The sequence below is a fragment of the Mercenaria mercenaria genome, unplaced genomic scaffold, assembly GCF_021730395.1.
Source record: "Mercenaria mercenaria strain notata unplaced genomic scaffold, MADL_Memer_1 contig_599, whole genome shotgun sequence".
Taxonomy (NCBI): domain Eukaryota; kingdom Metazoa; phylum Mollusca; class Bivalvia; order Venerida; family Veneridae; genus Mercenaria; species Mercenaria mercenaria.
In genome coordinates this window covers 49,356-68,385 of record NW_026463481.1, presented here as the reverse complement: position 1 = coordinate 68,385, position 19,030 = coordinate 49,356, and the positions used below count along the sequence as shown (strand labels likewise).

The 19,030-nt window shown below is 34.4% G+C and overlaps 2 protein-coding genes across 2 annotated transcripts in view; both read left to right on the top strand.

Moving 5' to 3' along the window:
* Nucleotides 1–42: 42 nt before the first annotated feature.
* On the top strand, nucleotides 43–12,477 carry LOC128554657 (fibroblast growth factor receptor-like). Its single transcript, XM_053535954.1, has 9 exons — nucleotides 43–95; nucleotides 312–478; nucleotides 678–855; nucleotides 1,227–1,346; nucleotides 9,441–9,595; nucleotides 9,976–10,098; nucleotides 10,374–10,488; nucleotides 10,769–10,862; nucleotides 11,224–12,477. The coding sequence occupies exons 2-9, from the start codon at nucleotides 374–376 to the stop codon at nucleotides 11,354–11,356; spliced, it is 1,023 nt and encodes a 340-aa protein (XP_053391929.1). The 5' UTR covers nucleotides 43–95; nucleotides 312–373; the 3' UTR covers nucleotides 11,357–12,477.
* A 4,031-nt stretch (nucleotides 12,478–16,508) lies between these two features.
* LOC123531690 (collagen alpha-1(XII) chain-like) overlaps nucleotides 16,509–19,030 on the top strand; it is a 44,010-nt gene continuing 41,488 nt past the window's right edge. Inside the window, exon 1 of the mRNA XM_045312876.2 lies at nucleotides 16,509–17,089. Within this exon, the coding sequence (XP_045168811.1) occupies nucleotides 17,031–17,089 (59 nt within the window). The 5' untranslated portion in view covers nucleotides 16,509–17,030. The remainder of the gene's footprint in view (nucleotides 17,090–19,030) is intronic.

The following is a 19,030-nucleotide window of genomic DNA, read 5'->3' as shown; positions in this document are numbered from 1 at the left end:
ATGTGTCGTTAGCTTTCGGTTCATAGCTTAACTTTCTTTAATTTCAGCATCAAGCTTTTACTTAGCCGGTGGGGTTATTGCAGGAATTGTTGTCAGTAAGTATTGTATAACTATTTAACAAATAGACAAATATAAAAGTTTTAGTGTTGATATCCATGGTACAATGTAAAATGATTTTTTTTTCGCTAAGTCTTGCCAACAGGCTTGGTCAGGAAACAGCTTTTGTAAAACTTTACAAATTGTATGAATATACGACTACATTAAACTTTACTTCTATTGTTTTCAATAAATACATTTTTATTTTTCTACAGGTATTTTGGTGATAATCGGTATACTCATCGCGGTATTTGTGGTCCTTCTAAGGAGAGGTCACATGAAGCCTGTTCGAAGAGGTTTGACAGCGATGTCGGTAAAGTATCGCAAATCAGTAGCAGGCGTAAGGGCGAGGGCAAGAAATAACGACTACGTAAATACGAACGTAAGTCTAAAATATATCGCAACGTAGTCTCGCGCTGCTTTCGTATTTTATACAAATTTTACTGAGATATAGTGTTCTTCAATATAAATTATGCAATGAAGGCTATAACATTTAGTTAAGCAAAACGTTTCGAACATTAAAGCATAATATGTAAAAACAAAAGTAAACATGCATATAACTTGTGTCCTTTTTATGGCAGATCACTACTGATTCTTTATATATGTACGGAGAAATGGATTTTAAGGACATTCAAAACTGGCATATGGAACGAGATGATGTCATTTTCGAGTCATTATTGAAATCTGGCAATTTTGCCGATATCTATCTTGCTAAATTAAGATCATCCAACACGACAGTGGTAGCAAAAACTCTTAAACGTGCGTATACTTAAATGCTTAGACCCAATATTAAATTTTAAAAATTTCAAATTGATAATATAGAAGAATGTTGTTCAAAAAATGTTTAGGTACGCTCGTTTTCGGGCGAGGACTAGAGTCTGTTTTTGAATTCTTGTAGAACATGAAACAACTCCAACGTGATCGGGACTACGATCTTCGGGTTAACATTTTAGTTGTCCGACTGTCTATCTATGTTAAATTATTTTAATATACAAACCCATATTATTTTGTACAGATTAAAAGATGCAATTTGTAAGAACTTAGTGCCAGAATGCAAAATAAATACAGGTTTATAATAGTTTCCTGTGCTCCGGTATTTAAGCTGTAAATTATTCATCTTTGCTTTTAAGAGAACTATACCGAGCAAGATGAACTACTGATGAAGGCAAAGATAAACTTTAACTCTATCGAGGTAGGACAGAATGAAAATGTGCTTCGCTTTATCGGTGCTGTAGTCACTGAAACCGATAGTAAGTTTTTTATTCTCCCCGAAGGTCGAGCATATGGTTGCTGCTTCGTCCGTCCGTCACACTCTTGTCCGGAGTGTAACTTGAAAAGTATTAATGACATTTGAAACTTCACATAATCATAGAGGCCTTTGAGACAGTGCAGTGTCAAAGAATCATAATTCTACCTTACCTAGTTTTTGAATTATCTCCCTTTATTATACAAAATAAGGCTTGTCCGGAGCATGACTTGAAAAGTATTAAAGGCATTTCATTGAAACTTCAAAAAATGATAGAGGCCATTGACGGGAAGTGCAGTATCAAAAAATCATAACTCTATCGTACCTAGTTTCTGAATTATCTCCCTTTATTATACAAAACAAGGCTTGTCCGGAGCATGACTTGAAAAGTATTAATGACATTTCATTTCACAAAATGATAGAGGCCATTGACGGGAAGTGCAGTATCAAAGAACCATAACTCTACCTTACCTAGTTTCTGAATTATCTCCCTTTAATCAATTTTCTTCCTTTTATTATCTTCATTTTTTTTAATTTCTAATACGTTATTCCCCATATTGGGACAAGCAAATGCATCGGGGGTGGGGGGTGGGGGGGGGGGGGGCGGGTAGTGGTGGGGAGGGGGGGGGGGGGCATCATTCGGTTTTACCAAATCTTGTTTTATAACTGAGACAAATATCTATCCTATATGCCTGGCAATTCAGATACAAATTACATAAAAATCTGTTATCACTCCCGATTGCTCTAAATTACAGAGGAAGTTTGAAGTTATCGTTACATACAGTAACAGTAGTATTAGTTTGATTGACATAACCACAGGCACTAGACCACAGTATGGCATTGTGTACATGTAATGTCTGTTTATATGTGTAGTTTAGAGAAATAACTACCTCACTATTTGAGTATTGACTGTCAGTAATTTGTTTTGTGCGCCTGATTTGACACCGATTCCTTTCTAACTGAGGGGTAAACCAAGGATATTCGTGTAGTAAATCAATTTATCTCCCCCTACCCTAAACAAAAAATGATTTGACTGTTGAAGCCCAAAGGACAGGAACAACAAAGGGAAGAAGTTCAAAAAAGTATTCTAAGTCCACAAAAAAATCCTTAACAGATACAGGTTTGTCAAAATACACTTACAAATTGGAGGAACCATCCATGTTGTACCACAGAAAAGTGGTCTCGGTTTTTCCCTACGGCTAATAACAAAAAAAGTTTCATAATAAGATATTTATAGTAACATAAAAGGGAAATAATTAAAAACAATTCATTGTAAGTGAACAAAAAAGGGATCTGCCAAATAAAAAGAAGAGCACTGCAATGCAGAGCAATATACACAAGGCAATGTCATATATGACTTTAAACCCCTAAGTGTGACCTTGACCTTGAAGCGAGTCATCCGAAACATGCGCTCTGCAAGTCGTCTCGGTGTGGTGAACATTTGTGTCAAGTTTCTTCGAAATCCTTCAAGGGGTTCAAGAGTTACAGAGCAGACACGAACCAAACTGATATGACCTTTGACCCCTAAGTGTGACCTTGACCTTGAAGCGAGACATTCAAAACGTACGCTCTGCACGTCGTCTCGGTGTGGTGAACAATTGTGTCAAGTTTCTTTGAAATCCTTCAAGGGGTTCAAGAGTTACAGAGCGGACACGAAACAAACTGATATGATCTTTGACCCCTAATTGTGACCTTGACCTTGAAGTGAAATATCCAAAACATACAATCTGCACGTCTTCTCGGTGTGGTGAACATTTTTGTCAAGTTTCTTTGAGATCCTTCAAGGGATTCAAGAGTTACAGAGCGGACACGAAACAAACTGATATGATCTTTGACCCCTAAGTGTGACCTTGACCTTGAAGCGAGACATCCAACACATACGCTCTGCACGTCGTCTTGGTGTGTTGAACATTTGTGTCAAGTTTCTTTGAAATCCTTCAAGGCCTTAAAGAGTTACAGAGCTGACACGAAATTGCTAACGGACGGACAGACAGACGGACACCGGGGGTATAACATAATACGTCCCTTCGGGCGTATAAAAATTGAGCCTACATATTTAGGTAGGGGGCCAATAGGGTCTACCATGCACCCCCACCCCCTAGACTTTTTTTCATAGGTACCAAATTGTTCGGTAGGACCAACCCTTTCGAAATGAAAAATGTTCCCATGAAAAAACACTTTTGAACTATATAAGATTTCACTGTTTCCATGTCAACCGTTCATGTTTTGGAAAATACGACCATATAGAGGATAATCAGTCATATCTTGGTCAGTTTTGGTAATAAAACAATAAAAATGGTGTCAAAATGGAGCTAAGACATTGGCCTTTTCAAAACATTGTATTTGTATGTTAATTAACTAGTTTGCATATTCATGAATATTTATGAGATTGTTACAAAATGACTGTGGTCTAGTGCCTGTGGTTAGAAAATAATATTTTTTAAGTTTTAAATCAATTTAAACGTACCAAACAGTTTTGATCTGTTCTAAAAAGTCTCTCAGTGTTTTCTTAAATAGTATTTTGTAACACTGATGGTAACTTTTTTTACTCCAAAGTAGGTATGTTTAGCTAATTTGCATAATATTAACCATAACCACAACCAACATCTCAGGAAACAAGATACCACTAAAATTTAATAAAATGATATAATTAAATGTTATCAACGAAATAACAATTATGTGAGCTGTATTGTTTGGAAATGAAGTTTGAACGCCTTTTTGAAGAAGGAATCAGTATGTAACATACTTTACACATGCTACGTTACCATTTCAATAACCTTGTTTTGTTACACAAATTATTTAGAAAATATAGATCAGACATCTTTGATCTTGTCTTAATGTCTCTCATTGTTTTCTAGAATAGTATTTTATTACTGTGAAGGTAAATATTTTTTCTACATTAGGTATTTCAGCAAATTTGCTTAAATTAAACTGTGCTGAAACAGGCATCTCTGAAAACAAGATATAACTAAAACTGAACAAACATGATGAACTAAACTGTGATCAATAAACTTGTGTTATTTAAGCTGAAGCACATGAAAATATAATGTAAATACTTATTTGAAGGAGGAATCTGTACGTAACATACTTTATACATGTTACGTTACCATTCCAGTAATCTTGTTTTATTGTATCATTATTTTCTCAGAAAATGGTAGAGGAATATTTAGTTATCGAGTTGTTAAATACTTCTACAAAATAGTACAGCTCCATACTTTCCAAGCAATGAGATTTTTTTTCATAACGGCGCTTTAAAGTACGTTACCACTGTACTTTGCTGTATTTAGAAATATATATGAAGAAATCTGAACCATTGATTTCAATATTATGATATCATGGATTTGTTAAAACTTTAAAGTATTAATTCTAACATTCTTTCTTCACTTTTGTCAACAAAGAAATCATCTGAATCATTCATGATTACACATTCAATGTTCTTTTTTCATTTTGAATTAATGCATCGATCAGTTTAATTATACTAATATCTGTTTCTTAAATATGTTGTTCTTTAGTTTGATGGTTTCAATAGTGTTGTCAATACTTACATTTTACATTGATTATATATTGTCATGTATATATTCTGTATATATTAATAATGTATACATCCCTGCTAACATTCATACACTGATAATAGGGTTACAATTTGGGGCTTCCTTTCATGGAAATTGTTTTAATGGAATATTTATCTCATTTTGTGTTATTGTGAAGTGCATCAGTGCTGTTATTTACGTGAGAAATAAAGCATTTGTTTTTAGTTTCAGAAAGACATGAGTTATATTAAGATATTCATGGATTTACTTATGAAACATTCACTGACGAAAAGCTGCACTGAACAAAAACTAAAAATAAAAATGAAATTTCAGGTACTTCAAGTAATCTTTAGATTTAAACTTATAAAATGTGAAAAAGCAGTAAAGAATGTGAATGATATTAAGTCTGTGAAAACCAAATTGTTAGGAAAACAATCCCATAATGCTATTCAAAACTGATAGAAAGATGCTGAGTGCTGTATGAACGACACTTCTGAGTTGCTGAAAACATTTTGCATAAGACTTTAAGAAGATCCTTTTGAAGCAAAGATCGCAACCAAGCAAATAAATAGCTAACTCAGTTGGATCATGGCTGTTTATGAGAGGTAATGAAGTGTCAAAGGCACCTTACGCCCCCTAGCACTGGCTTAAGATGAATTCTATTTTAGTAAGTATGGTCCAAAAGGACCCGAAATCAAACAACACTGAAAGTGAGTACAACGAGACTATTTAAAATAGAAAAAGTGGAAACTTCACAGGTCGCTCAACACGAGAAAAACGAAAATGTTGCAGGCTCGGTTTGATTGAGCCTGTTCATGGACGGTAGTGGGAATGCATGCTACCGTCCACGCCCTTTAGCCCCGGGTTGAGCAGAACTCAACATTTACACATGCTAAAAGTACAAAAAGCAATTTAGAGACATCCGCAGATGTTTTCAAATTGCGGTGCACATGGAACCTTCAATGATACACGTATTGTGGCGTGTAATTCCATGAAAAGCGGCATTTGGTCCCCAGATAAAGTAATGGGTTTGCCCCAAACGAGAAAACAATGGGCAGAACTAAACAAACTGGAATTTAGAAAGGGGATCTGAGGTTATGGAGCCTGCATATCACAGGAACTGTCAAAAGACAAAATTAAAAAGCAGGCACCATATCCAAGGGGTGATTATACAATACCCAAGGCTATGAAAGCGGGAGTATTGGAACCACCCAGGCCGAAATGGTCATGCTGAGAAACTAAACAGTACCAATAACACGACATAAAAGTCGTGCTGAACGATCTGAGAAGATCGAAATATAACAGCCCTGATTGAATGTACGGGGAGATTTTTATACGGCCGCCACACGGCACAAACAACGCTGCTGTGATAATAAAATAGAAAAAACCTTCATATGGCACTTAAAGAGTATTTTTAAGGGATAGCAATTTGTTTTTAAGCGCATCCTTTTGAAGCATAACAACAAAATCAAGCAAAATTAATAGCTGACTTGATTTGATTATGTCTGTTCGTTAGATGTAGTGAAATGTGAAACTGCCCTCATACCCCTAGCACTAGCTTAAACAGTGTTCTGTTATAGCGAAATAATCTGATGGATTACTTAAAATTTGAACTTAAAATCAGATGAAATGTCTGAAAAATATGGAATGCACAAATTATGAGGCAGTAGTGTTACAAGAATCAAATTCTGCACGTTTTGATTAAGATGTTACTTACAATGTTTTCACTTTAATGTTACCTAATATAGCATACTTGCTCTTTTCTTGGTTACAAATGTATCTGTTATGAATAATATGTTGCTTCATAATTTAGAAAGCAAATGACAAAAGAAGATCATAGGCTCTCAAAATCACTTTAGTTTTATTAATGAAATTTGATTACACTTTGATTTTAAAGCAACTTGTATCATACTCTTGAGTTTCTTGCTACAGTTTGAACTTTTGACAAAGAGAGGTAATGCGTTTGTCATAACCTTTGGTATGTAACTTAATTGATAATCAAACTTTTGTGTTATGATTGATGCATAGTTACTCTTAGAAGAGTTTCTTTTAATGTTACGGTATATCAAGGAATATTCCAACACATTTAGTCCTTGTCTGTACAATTTAGAATACCAAAAAAATATTTTGTACATTGAATTTCTGTCATTCTTGTAAATGTTTCAAAATGACTGCAAAAATCGTCTTTATTTCGTATGTATCAAATTTTATATATTTCTTATATTTTGATTTGGTATCACTGAAACAATTTTGTCCAGCTGGTTTTAGTTTTAAATCTAAAGTTTTTACTTTGAATACCAGCATATTTTCTTTTGTTATTAGTTTTGGCTTAGCACCGCTTTGCAAAAGAAATTCAGTCATGTAATGTTGAGCAGTTAACCTAACAAGTGTCCATGGATTCTGTAATGGAACTACTAAGTTCTCTGCAGGCAAGTGCTAAGTTCTCCGTATTGTACAGGTGGGTGTAAGTCTACTTCTACTAAGCTGACGTTAGACACGATGTCTTTATTTAATCGTCACGGAGAGCAAAGGCCTCATCCAGATATCTGACCCAGGGCCCTATGATTCATCCAATAAAGCTAGGGTTGGTTTTGTATATGTTCTTTTAATGCTACTTTTTCTAAAATTTAAACAGTACTTTTTATCAAACTTGACTTTTTCTAACGGGAAGACTGAAAATATCAGCTGTGTGATCATAATATTATGGATGCACAGATGGATATTATTGCGTGTTTTTTTGAAATTCCATCTAAAATTAGAGTTACATGGATGGTGCAATATATATTTTAGGCTATTTCTAAAATAACAGAAGAAAATCTTCTTAAAACTAACAGCTAGCAGTTTAAAGAAATCAGTATGCGACAATTTGGGCTTCAACTTCTTTTTAAGTATCTTTTTAAAAAACAATGGTAGTGGTAACGTATTTTAAAGCGTGTTACGGAAAACTTATCACACTCTCTGACAAGTAAAGAAGTATATTGTATTATTAAAGTATAAAATAAGTAATATTAATAATATTTATGGAATATTTTCTGAATAATTGATGCAATACAGCAAGGTCGTTGATATGGTAATGTAACATGTGTAATGTATGTAACATTTTTATTCTTCCTTTAATAAAGTGTTAATTCTATGGCTACAAACATTATAGACCACATAAAAAATGGTTTTTCTTTGATAAAAAATAATTATATCATTTTATTCAGTTTTAGGGGTTTCAGAATTTTATTCGTTGTTTGTGACACTGGTTCATTTTATGCAAATTAGCTGAGCACATCCAGTTTTGAGTAAACAAATGTGCCATAAAAGTAACATTATAATATATTATAAAACACTGAGAGACTTTAAGACCAGAACAATGCTGATTAGAACATTTAATTTGATTTGAAACTTAGAAAAAGTTATTTTTTATCAAAATTTTGTTATTTTTTAACATTCTCATTAATATTCATGAATATGTGAATTAGTTAATTAAAATAAAAATACTGCTTTTTAAAGGCCAATGTCTTAGCTCCAATCGACACCATTTTTATTGTTTTATCACTAAAACTGACCAAGATATGACTGATTATCATCTATATGGTCGTCCTTATAAAAAAATGAATGGTTGCCATGGAAACAGTGAAATCATATATAGTTCAAAAGAGTTTTTGCATGGGAACATTTTTGTTTTTGAAAGAGTTGGTCCTGCCAAACAATTTGGTACCTATGAAAAAAAGTCTAGGGGTGGGGTGGTGTGCATGGTAGACCTCATTGGCCCCCGTACTAATTTATCTGTGTAACAGAGATCTGTGTTCTCCCATCTCGCTTATCATCGTGTTCTCATTCTTATTATTTCGCTTGGTTGTAATAGAGAGCAGGTGGTATAGGGGCTCGAGGGGTGTTGTACATTTCAAAACCTCTCGTGAACAGACTCGCTTTATCTCGAGTCAACTGTCAATTTGTTTCGTGAAGTGTATGGACGGCTTCGTTATTTCACTTTGGCTTTTGCTGTCGGACGCTTGTCATTTTTAAATGCTTGTTATAGATTAATTTGAGGATAACAAGTCTTGGCGGGGATTACTTTTATTTACACTGTCCCGTGTCTTTGGAACACGGTGTGGGTAAGAGTGAGGTTGGGTGCGCACCATAAACCGGTTTAAGCTCCCCAGTGGTGTTTTTGCCGCTGACCGTTCCAAGGCGGTGCCCCACTGTGTTCCTTTGTTTGTCCGTTTTGTCATCTTGTGTAGGCTTTGTGTATGTGTGTGTGTTCCTTTGTTTGTTCGTTTTGTCCTCGTGTGTTGGCTTTGTGTGTGTGCACGTGTATGTGTGTTTGTGTTTGTGGTGTGCACGTCTGCGTGCTGTAGGTTTCGTTTTGGGGAGGCTGCGATTTTGGTACGTGGCATTCCCTGTTTGATATTTGTCTTTGTTTTTTTTGCACATGCAGATATGTTTCCTTGTGGTTTTTGCTCGACTATGATCCTCCAATACTTTAAATCAAGGTTAAAATAGATGTAACTCATTTCATAAATACCACTCGATATATTTCTAAGAAATATTACATTTAACAAAATTACTTTCTTCTCAAGTTGGGCCATTTATAATCTACGAGTATAGTGCAAATGGACAAATGCGAGACTACCTGGAGACTATGAAAAATAATGTGACTTTAGAGACACTAGAGCTGCAGCTGCGATTCGGACTTGGTGTGGCGCGGGGAATGGATTATCTTGCACAGAGAAAGGCATGTTTAGAATAATATTGATATTTCTTTATTAATATAATGCTTACTTTCACTGATAATGTTAGTCCAATGCAAGTATAACGTGCATGTCCTTTTAGGAATGACACTTGATTTGTTTCCACGAATGTTTAATTCACAAGATAGTGTTATTTTGCTTCTTGTTTTAGAACAACGTGTTGTGCAGTTATAATTTTATCACACATTTTTCGACAGATGTCTGCATGTAGATAATTCCTATATATTTTCCTTTTTTATAAGGAAATATTAAAGAATCTTTGCTGTGTGTTTTAACTAAACACCTTAGTAAATATGGTGATAGATTACTCATTGATTCGTAGTTATATGGTAGAGTTGTATACGTACTCACTTAACCGCTGCAGATTGTACATCGCCGCCTGGCTGCCCGCAACATTCTTCTAGATTCTAATCTTGCCCCGAAGATCACTGGATTTGGCCCACAGCCTGATGAAAAGAACAATGACGATGGAAACGCAAAGAAAAGGGTAAATTATTTTTCTTAAGTCGTGATTAACATTGTATTAGTTAAGTAACGCCGCCAGTGCACCATTGGCTGCCTTATTGCCAACTTAATAAAACACATAAGAGGTTGATGACATCAAAATGATTGGTTTCCGCAAATAATTAAACGGAGAATGGAATGATTTGTAAATTGCTAAGCTCTTTTATTCATGTAATATAAGCCAGTCCTATTTTTTGTGTTTTCCCTAATGTTATAATTTATCGACTGTTCCCCATTTTTGTTATTTTACATTTCTAGGAGAGAATACCTTTGAAATGGATGGCACCTGAATGTCTTAAGTCTACAGCTGGTGCCACAGAAAAAAGTGACATATGGTCATTTGGAATTGTGCTTTGGGAAATATTCTCTTTCGGTATATGTTAATATCATGGTCCTTTTTACGTTTCAATAGACAGTATTTCATATTGAAAAAATCAACTTTAACAAATTATTTGCGTTATTGATCAGCAATAACTTTTAAATAAAAAGTGTTTACTGATGATAAGGAAATAGCCGCAATATACGGCAATACATACATGTATGCAGCAAAATTTTAAAGATTAAGCACTAAATATAATGCTATGGGATATGCATTTTTAAAAATCCCTAGGTTTGTTTAGATAACTTAACAAAGCTTACACTATGTAATTCAGGTGAGAGCCCATATGGTAATATAAGAGGTCGGGATCTCCCGGCAAAGCTGAAAGATGGCTATAGACTACCAAAACCTGAGCAATGTGATGACAAGTGAGTGTTACATGTACTGTTTTAAAAAGCTGTCTATTTTCGGAAATTTAGTAACTTTCAAGTTCTATCGAAAAGGTTATGTATTGCTATCTTCTTTACAAAACATGAAAGACGAATTTCGTCTCCTTCCTTGTTTTACCTTTTACAAATAAGTTAATACAATTTATCAAATGTGTAATGGTATCCATATAAATTGCATGTATTACGTTTAAGACACACTTTCACTAAATCCTAAAATGTCTGCTTGTCATATTTGTATTCCATTTGTAATAGTTTTATCTATGTTAACTATATCTACCTGGCAAACGCATGAGACTATAATGATATAATGAATAATAGTATAATACTTTGACTTATCCAGATGGTACAGTGTTATGAAGCAGGTTTGGTCTGAAGATCCGAAGAAAAGACCTAGTTTCAAAGAGATAAGGAACACACTGGATGAGATATTCGTGGCTGCGCCAACAGATGACTACTACTACTACAGAAAGTAGAAATGATCTCAAGCAACAGTTATATGCAGTGTCAAACGGGCCTGTAATATACGTCTGTGTAATATGCTTGAGTAATGATTTAACGACGACTGTAGTCGCTATAGAGTCATCGAGTAGCAACTGCTTTCTGAACTGTGACAGATTTTGTTCTCCTATATGTGTTTATTTTTATTGAATTATATAAGTTTACGACATTTTCATGTCATGCATATTTCAAGCTATTTAGTGTACTAGGATATCTGGAGTTCCTATTATCAGAATCTTATTACCCAAAACAGTAACAGTGTGTACGAGTATATCATGCTATGCAACATACCTACTGCAATTAAGATATAGCAAGTCTTAGGCAATATCCTAGCAGTCAGGAAATGAGAAATTTGAGTTTCAAAATCCGCACAAGTGTTAGTTTTTAAATTGCGGTTGTTGATGTTGTTCTGTTTTACTATCTTGTCTGTGAATATAATGCCTTATCACTGTTATCCTCTATACTGACCGTGTGTGCTTAAACTCTCGTGCTTACATAATACGTTTCTACAGAAAGAAGTTTATTCTGACTCGGTGTTAAGGCGAGCAGAATTTTGTATATAATGTTTAATGTTGCTATAATATCACTCTGTTTGCCAGTTGTCCTTATATCCATATGTACTGTGGCCGTGGATATGTTTATGAAATATTAGGGGTTTCAATGTACATTTTAACTCGTGTCTCATTCTAGTGTCTCGTTCTGTTTTGAAATTCTGGCAAAGTGAAATGTAAACTATTGTACAGTTTCTTTAACCTTTCACTAACAGCAAAATATAAACTCTTTTGAGGTCCTGTAAGAAAAGATTGCATATAACATTTTTTAATGATTCCAGTTCTGTCTATTAAATTTTGTATTCGAGGTTGACTTACTTTAAGATATATAGCGGTACAGGACAAATATGCAATAAAATTCTCTGATAACACTGAAATTGTTTTTGCCTCCAAAATGAAACAAGGGATAATTTAAATACATTACTTTTATACGTGAAAAAATATATATAACGCTAAACGAACGTAAACTGAACAAGTTACAAAATTTCCATCACTTACTAGAAAATGTAAATACATATTTGTAACCTTTTGTTTTGTGATTTTGATTAAACAGTCTCAAAAAGTTATAGTTGTTGCTTTTTAATCTATCAAACCTAGCATAATATGACGGTTATATACTCTTCTTGATAATTCATATAGATAACGGTATTATGGAATGTTTTTAATAAATGTAAAAATGTTAATGATTCCGGTGCCTTCTGGTGTATTGGGAGAAAATAGTCACCAACAGTTGAAAGGTAGTTTCTAGACTTGAACGAAACTAAGTTAAAAATAATGGTCTAGTTGAAGTTCAGTCGCTTCAAAGGCAGTAATGCAAGGTATTGAAATGTGGTATGGCTGACAGGGGACGTTAATCATTTAAAAGTGAAATTCTATACTGCTATCACCTAGAGCACAAAATTGGTGCAATTTCGTGATATACGTTGCATTTGTTACCAAAATTTGGCTACAAAATGACGCCTCTTCTCAGACACACGTAACATAAGTAACATCCATGTAACATCCTTTGTAGTTAAAATGTTACGCATGTTATACCTCATTTCTTAAATTTGGCCGAAATACGTCTTTAGTAGTGTTATATAGATGTAACAAGGATCTTACAAGGATGTTACATGGATGTTACTTATGTTACGTGTGTCTGAGAAGTGGCGTATTTTTGTAGTCAAAATGTTACGCATGTTGTTACACCTCATTTCTTTAATTAGGCCGAAATACGTCTTTAGTAGTGTTATATAAATGTAATAAGGATGTTACAAGGATGCTACAGAGAAGAGGCGTTTTTTTTATAGTTAAAATGTTACGCTCTTACACCTCATTTCTTAAATTCGGCCGAAATACGTCATTATTAGTGTTATATAGATGTAACAAAGATTTTACAAGGATGTTACATGGACGTTACTTATGTTACGTGTGTCTTAGAAGAGGCGTCTTTTTACAGTAAAAATGTTACGCATGTTACACCTCATTTTTAAATTAGGCCGAAATACGTCTTTAGTAATGGTATATAGATGTAACAAGGATGTTACATGGATGTTACTTATGTGTCTGAAAAGTGGCGTTTTTTTGTAGTCAAAATGTTACGCATGTTACAGCTCATTTCTTAAATTTGGCCGAAAAACGTCTTTAGTAGTGGTATATAGATTTAGCAAGAATAATACAATGTTGTTACATGAATGTTACTTATATTACGTGTGTTTGAGAAGAGGCGTATTTTGGTAGTCAAAATGTTACGCATGTTAGACCTCATTTCTTAAATTCGGCCGATACGTCTTAAGTAATGTTTCATAAAATTAGCAAGAATAGTACAATGATGTTACATGAATGTTACTTATGTTACGTTCGTTTGAGAAGAGGCGTATTTCGGTAGTCAAAATGTTACGCATGTTACACCTCATTTCTTAAATTTGGCCGAAACACGTTCTTTGTAGTGGTACATAGATTTAGCAAGGAGGTTACATGGACATTACTTATGTTACATGTGTCTGAGAAGAGGCGTATTTTTATAGTTAAAATGTTACGCATGTTACACCTCATTTCTTAAATTTGGCCGAAAAACGTTCTTAGTAGTGGAACATAGATTTAGCAAGGATGTTACAAGGATGTTACATGGATGTTACTTATGTTACATTTGGCTGAGATGAGGCGTCTTTTTATAGTTAAAATGTTACGCATGTTACACCTCATTTCTTAAATTTGGCCGAAAAACGTCTTTAGTAGAGTTACAAAGATTTAGCAAGGATGTTACATGGATACTTATGTTACGTGTGTCTGAGAAGAGGCGTCATTTCATAGTTAAAATGTTACAGATATTACACCTCATTTCTTAAACTTGGCTGAAAAACGTTTTTAGGAGTGTTATGGATGTTACAAGGATGTTACTGGATGTTACTTACGTTTCATGTGTCTGAGAAGAGGCGACTATTTGAAGTAAAAATGTTACGCATGCTACTGAACACTACTTTAACGTTATATAGATGTAACAAGGATGTTACATGGATGTTACTTATGTTACGAGTGTTTGAGAAGAGGCGTCTTTTTGTAGTCAAAATGTTACGCATGTTACACCTCATTTCTTAAATTTGGCCGAAATGTACTTCTTTAGTAGCGTTATATAGATGTAACAAGGATGTTACATAGATGTTACTTATGTTACGAGTGTCTGAGAAGGGGCGTCTTTTTGTAGCCAAAATGTTACACATGTTACACTTCATGTCTTACAGTCGGCCGAAATACGTCTTTAGTAGTGTTATATAGATGTAACAAGGATGTTCCCAGGATGTTACATGGATGTTACTTATGTTTAAGTGTACGAGAAGAGGCGTCTTTTTGTAGCCAAAATGTTATACATGTTACACCTCATTTCATAAATTTGGCCAAAAAAAGGCCTCTAGTAGTGTAACATAGATGTAACAAGGGTGTTGCAGGAGTGTTACATGAATGTTACGTTTGTTTGAGAATAGGTGTTTATTTGTAGTCCATTTCTTAAATCAGTCAGAAGTGGGGGCGTAAAAGATATTACATGATCTTTATTCATGTTACTTATGTTACGTTATGTTACTTGAAGTTATGCTTGTAACAAATGCAACGTATGTCACGTCATGTTTACGATTCTGCATACAGTGATTTACCACACGAGCAGGAAATGGTTGTTGCCAGTTTAATAAGAACGGATGCAAATATTTTAAAGGTGAAAGTCTCTAATGTTTATATGCAAACAAATGGATATGATTGTGATCTATTCGCCATTGCAAATGCTACAGCATTAGCATATGGGCGTAATCCAAGTACACAATCATATGTTCCACGGATGATGCGCGAGTATTTGATTGGCTGCTTGGAAAAAAGACATTTGAAGCCATTCCCAATTGCAGCTGGGAAGAGACGCAAACAAATAAAAAACACAATACAAGTACCTCTGTATTGTTTATGCAAAATGCCAGATACAGGGACTCTGTATGTGTATTGCGACAATTGTGCAGAGGAGTACCATCCAGAATGTGTGGGAATTAATAAAAGCATTCATGAGTCAAAGTCATTTGTACGCCCAAAGTTAAGTGTTTAAATAATTAATTGTTATTAATTGAATGTTTTTGTTCCGTAATTAATTTCATTCAGTGCTGTTCCGTATGTCTGTTCCGTAGGTTAAAATCACGGAATATTTCTATTTTTTAAAACAGAAAAATACGGAACAAAATATACGGAACAGTACTATTTTTAAAATATTTTCGTGGAATTTCCGGGAAATATCTCGAATTTCCCATCGAAAGAATTAAAAATAAAACATACTCTGCTATTTTAGAACAAAAAAATGCGGAACAGAATGAAAAATACGGAACACGGAACATCTATGTATCTGTTCCGTAATTTCTGTTTCGGTTTTTAGATGAAGTGTATCTGTTCCGTTCCATTCCGTTCCGTACAGTTCCGTGTTTCAGTAACGACCACAATGGAATGGTCAACTAATATACTGGAGATATATTAAGGAATTATATAAGTATTGTACAGATATTTAAAGAATTATTTATTTTACATTAATGTAATTAAAGATATGTGTGTGACCGTATTAAGGTCAACGATTATCGTTGATTGCATTGGACTATGTCCAGATTTATTTGTCCATGCTATGCCTTAAATATACGGACGTTAGAGGTGCAGTATCTAACCGATCGATACACTATTTTGTGTCGGTATTTATACACTCAGAGGTAGAACATATTACAATTGATTGGCTAATTAACACATAAACACATTCTTAGAGGAATCAAATTCACTAACGAGTAAAAATCGAGAATAGTAAACATCTAACCAATGACAAAATGCGTATTATCTACCACTAAAACTACACCATTCTAGGTAGGCATAACAAGCACTTAGTGTTTCAAATCTAATAAAGACAAAGCAAACCTTGCTGATTTCCCTAATTGACAGACTAGTCTATAAATTGAACACTGATATGTTACAATCGAACTTTATATTCCTTTATTTGTATATTTGGTTGTTGCGTAAAGAATTTGTCTTGTGTTTATTACTTTTATTACATGTAACACTGCTTTGTAATGTTGTAAATATTCAGTTTGTATCGGTAAATTAATTTTCGGCCTCGACCCTAAATAAAAATATAACTATTGAAAAGCCATAATAGACAGTTCTTAACCTCATCGTGTCGTATGTGAAGGTATAGCTCTGCGGACAAAATAGGTTTGCTCAACACTGGCGTCAGTACAGAAGGAAAATGATATGTATCATTAAATAAAGTAAGAATAAAAGTAATATCGACACCATTACGTACATTGCAATGAATTTAAAAGATGATCGGAACTAAATTCAAACCTTGTAATGTAGGAGAGCTTACCACTATGCCATCATGCCATTGGTTAACTATATCGGTTATTTATATAGGACACAATTATCGCGTAAAGTAACGAAAATACCCGAATGTATTGGCGAAGATTATTGTCAGATCAATACTTACGCAAAATAAAATAGATAACGTTAAGTGTTTTATAACTGAGATAATCAATCTTTGACAAGCGGTATATACGCGAGGAAGTGCCTTCGCCGTAGCAAGAGTATTACACGTCAGAACGTCTGAAAGATAATGGTGTTTATTGTTTTAATACTTATCTTTACGGCTATAAAGATAGACACAACATTCGGGTAAGTATTCGCTATGTTTCATCCTGTGTGACTTCATTTTTTGTTGAAATTCGTGATATTGGTTAATTTTCAGAGCATTTGCTCTGCTTTATCTTTCATACGTTTTTTTTTTTTTTTTTTTTTTTTTTTTTTTTTTATATTGTAGGAATTTGCTACTCTTTTTAATGAAAAATGAATGACACATTTTTTGTCAAAATTCCCGATGATTAGTAAATGCTCACGGAAATAACCGAGAATTATCCATCTGAATATTTATGTTCATTAGAATTTAAGTATATAGATAACAAGAGCTGTCGGAGGACAGCAACGCTCGACTATTCAACAGCCTTGTCGACTGAATGAATACGAAAGTCGAAAAAGGGGCATAATTTAAAAAAAGCAAAATAGGGTTATGGAACCTGCATAGTGCTTATCAGCTCATGACAGTGGACAAGTGTGTGAAGTTTCAATCCATTCCCATTAGTGGGTACTGAGATACCAGCTTACATACAAAACCTTAACCAAAAAATTCTAAGTCGAAAAAAGGGGCATAATTTTGTAAAAAAGCAAAACAGAGTTATGGAACCTGCTTTGTGTATGTCAGATCATGACAGTGAACAAGTGTGTGAAGTTTCAATCCATTCCAATTAGTGAGTACTGAGATACCAGCTTACATACAAAACCTTAACCAAAAATGTCTAAGTCGAAAAAGGGGCATAATTTTGTAAAAAAGCAAAATAGAGTTATGGAACCTGTGCAATGTAAGTCAGTTTATCACAGTGAATAAGTGTGTGAAGTTTCAATCCATTCCCACACGTGGTTGCTGAGATACCAGCTTACATACAAAACCTTAACCAAAAATTTCTAAGTCAAAAAAGGGGCATAATTTTGTAAAAAAGCAAAATAGAGTTATGGAACCTGTGCAATGTAAGTCAGTTTATCACAGTGAATAAGTGTGTGAAGTTTCAATCCATTCCCACAAGTGGTTGCTGAGATACCAGCTTACATACAAAAACTTAACCAAATCGGGACGCGGACGCGGACGCCGACGCGGACGCCGACGCAGACGCCGACGCGGACGCCGACGCATGGGCGAGTCCAATAGCTCTACTATTCTATGAATAGTCGAGCTAAAAATGTGGCATCACATATAGTAAAACAAAGTTTACGAATATCGAAAATTTAAAAAAAAAAATTGATATTTCTCATTTTTGCTCAAATAGCTTTTCTGGTTTAGAAAAATGTTTATCTCTATCAAGTCGAATTTCTTCATCCTTACTGTGTTCAAAATTATTCTCAGACTGGTAACTGAACAAGTTAGTCTTTTTCTATGGCCTGATTCTCGAAAGCAATACATACCAACAAGGGTTTAATTAGATGTTTCCATATGTTTAGAAAAGACTGCGTTTGCCAGATACTTCCACCGACAATAAGGACCCCGCTCCTCCGCCCCTGCATACTGTTAGCCAGTATGATTAGCATTATAACACGAACTGAGCGTACGTGACGATCATAAAACGGTTATTTTCTTACATTTTTAGAATGTTTTAAAAATGCATTTTTACAATCACTGTTCTTTGTTATTTAAGATGGGCATCTGTGAAACTGGAATTCGGGTTCCGACGAAAAATCAATAAATCAAATAAATCAATCAATTTTTCTTGTATAGAACACTTCCCTGCGAATGGATGCCTGTTTTTACTGTGCATATCGTAGGCGGGTACCAAAATTAGAATTTTATCATAGGAGGTGATGATCCGCTTTAATATAGTCGTAAACGTATGATCAATGTTGGTGATTCCCAGTGTCAGTTTCACAGTGATTCCCAGTGTCAGTTTCACAGTGATTCCCAGTGTCAGTTTCACAGTGATTCCCAGTGTCAGTTTCACAGTGATTCCGCGTGTTAGTTTCACAGTGATTCCCAGTGTCAGTTTCACAGTGATTCCGCGTGTTAGTTTCACA

Coding starts and splice junctions, on each gene's coding strand:
- LOC128554657 (XM_053535954.1), top strand. CDS start 374: ATGAAGCCTGTTCGAAGAGGTTTGACAGCGATGTCGGTAAAGTATCGC. Junction 479..677: donor ACGACTACGTAAATACGAAC/GTAAGTCTAAAA, acceptor TTTTTATGGCAG/ATCACTACTGATTCTTTATA. Junction 1,347..9,440: donor TGTAGTCACTGAAACCGATA/GTAAGTTTTTTA, acceptor TTTCTTCTCAAG/TTGGGCCATTTATAATCTAC.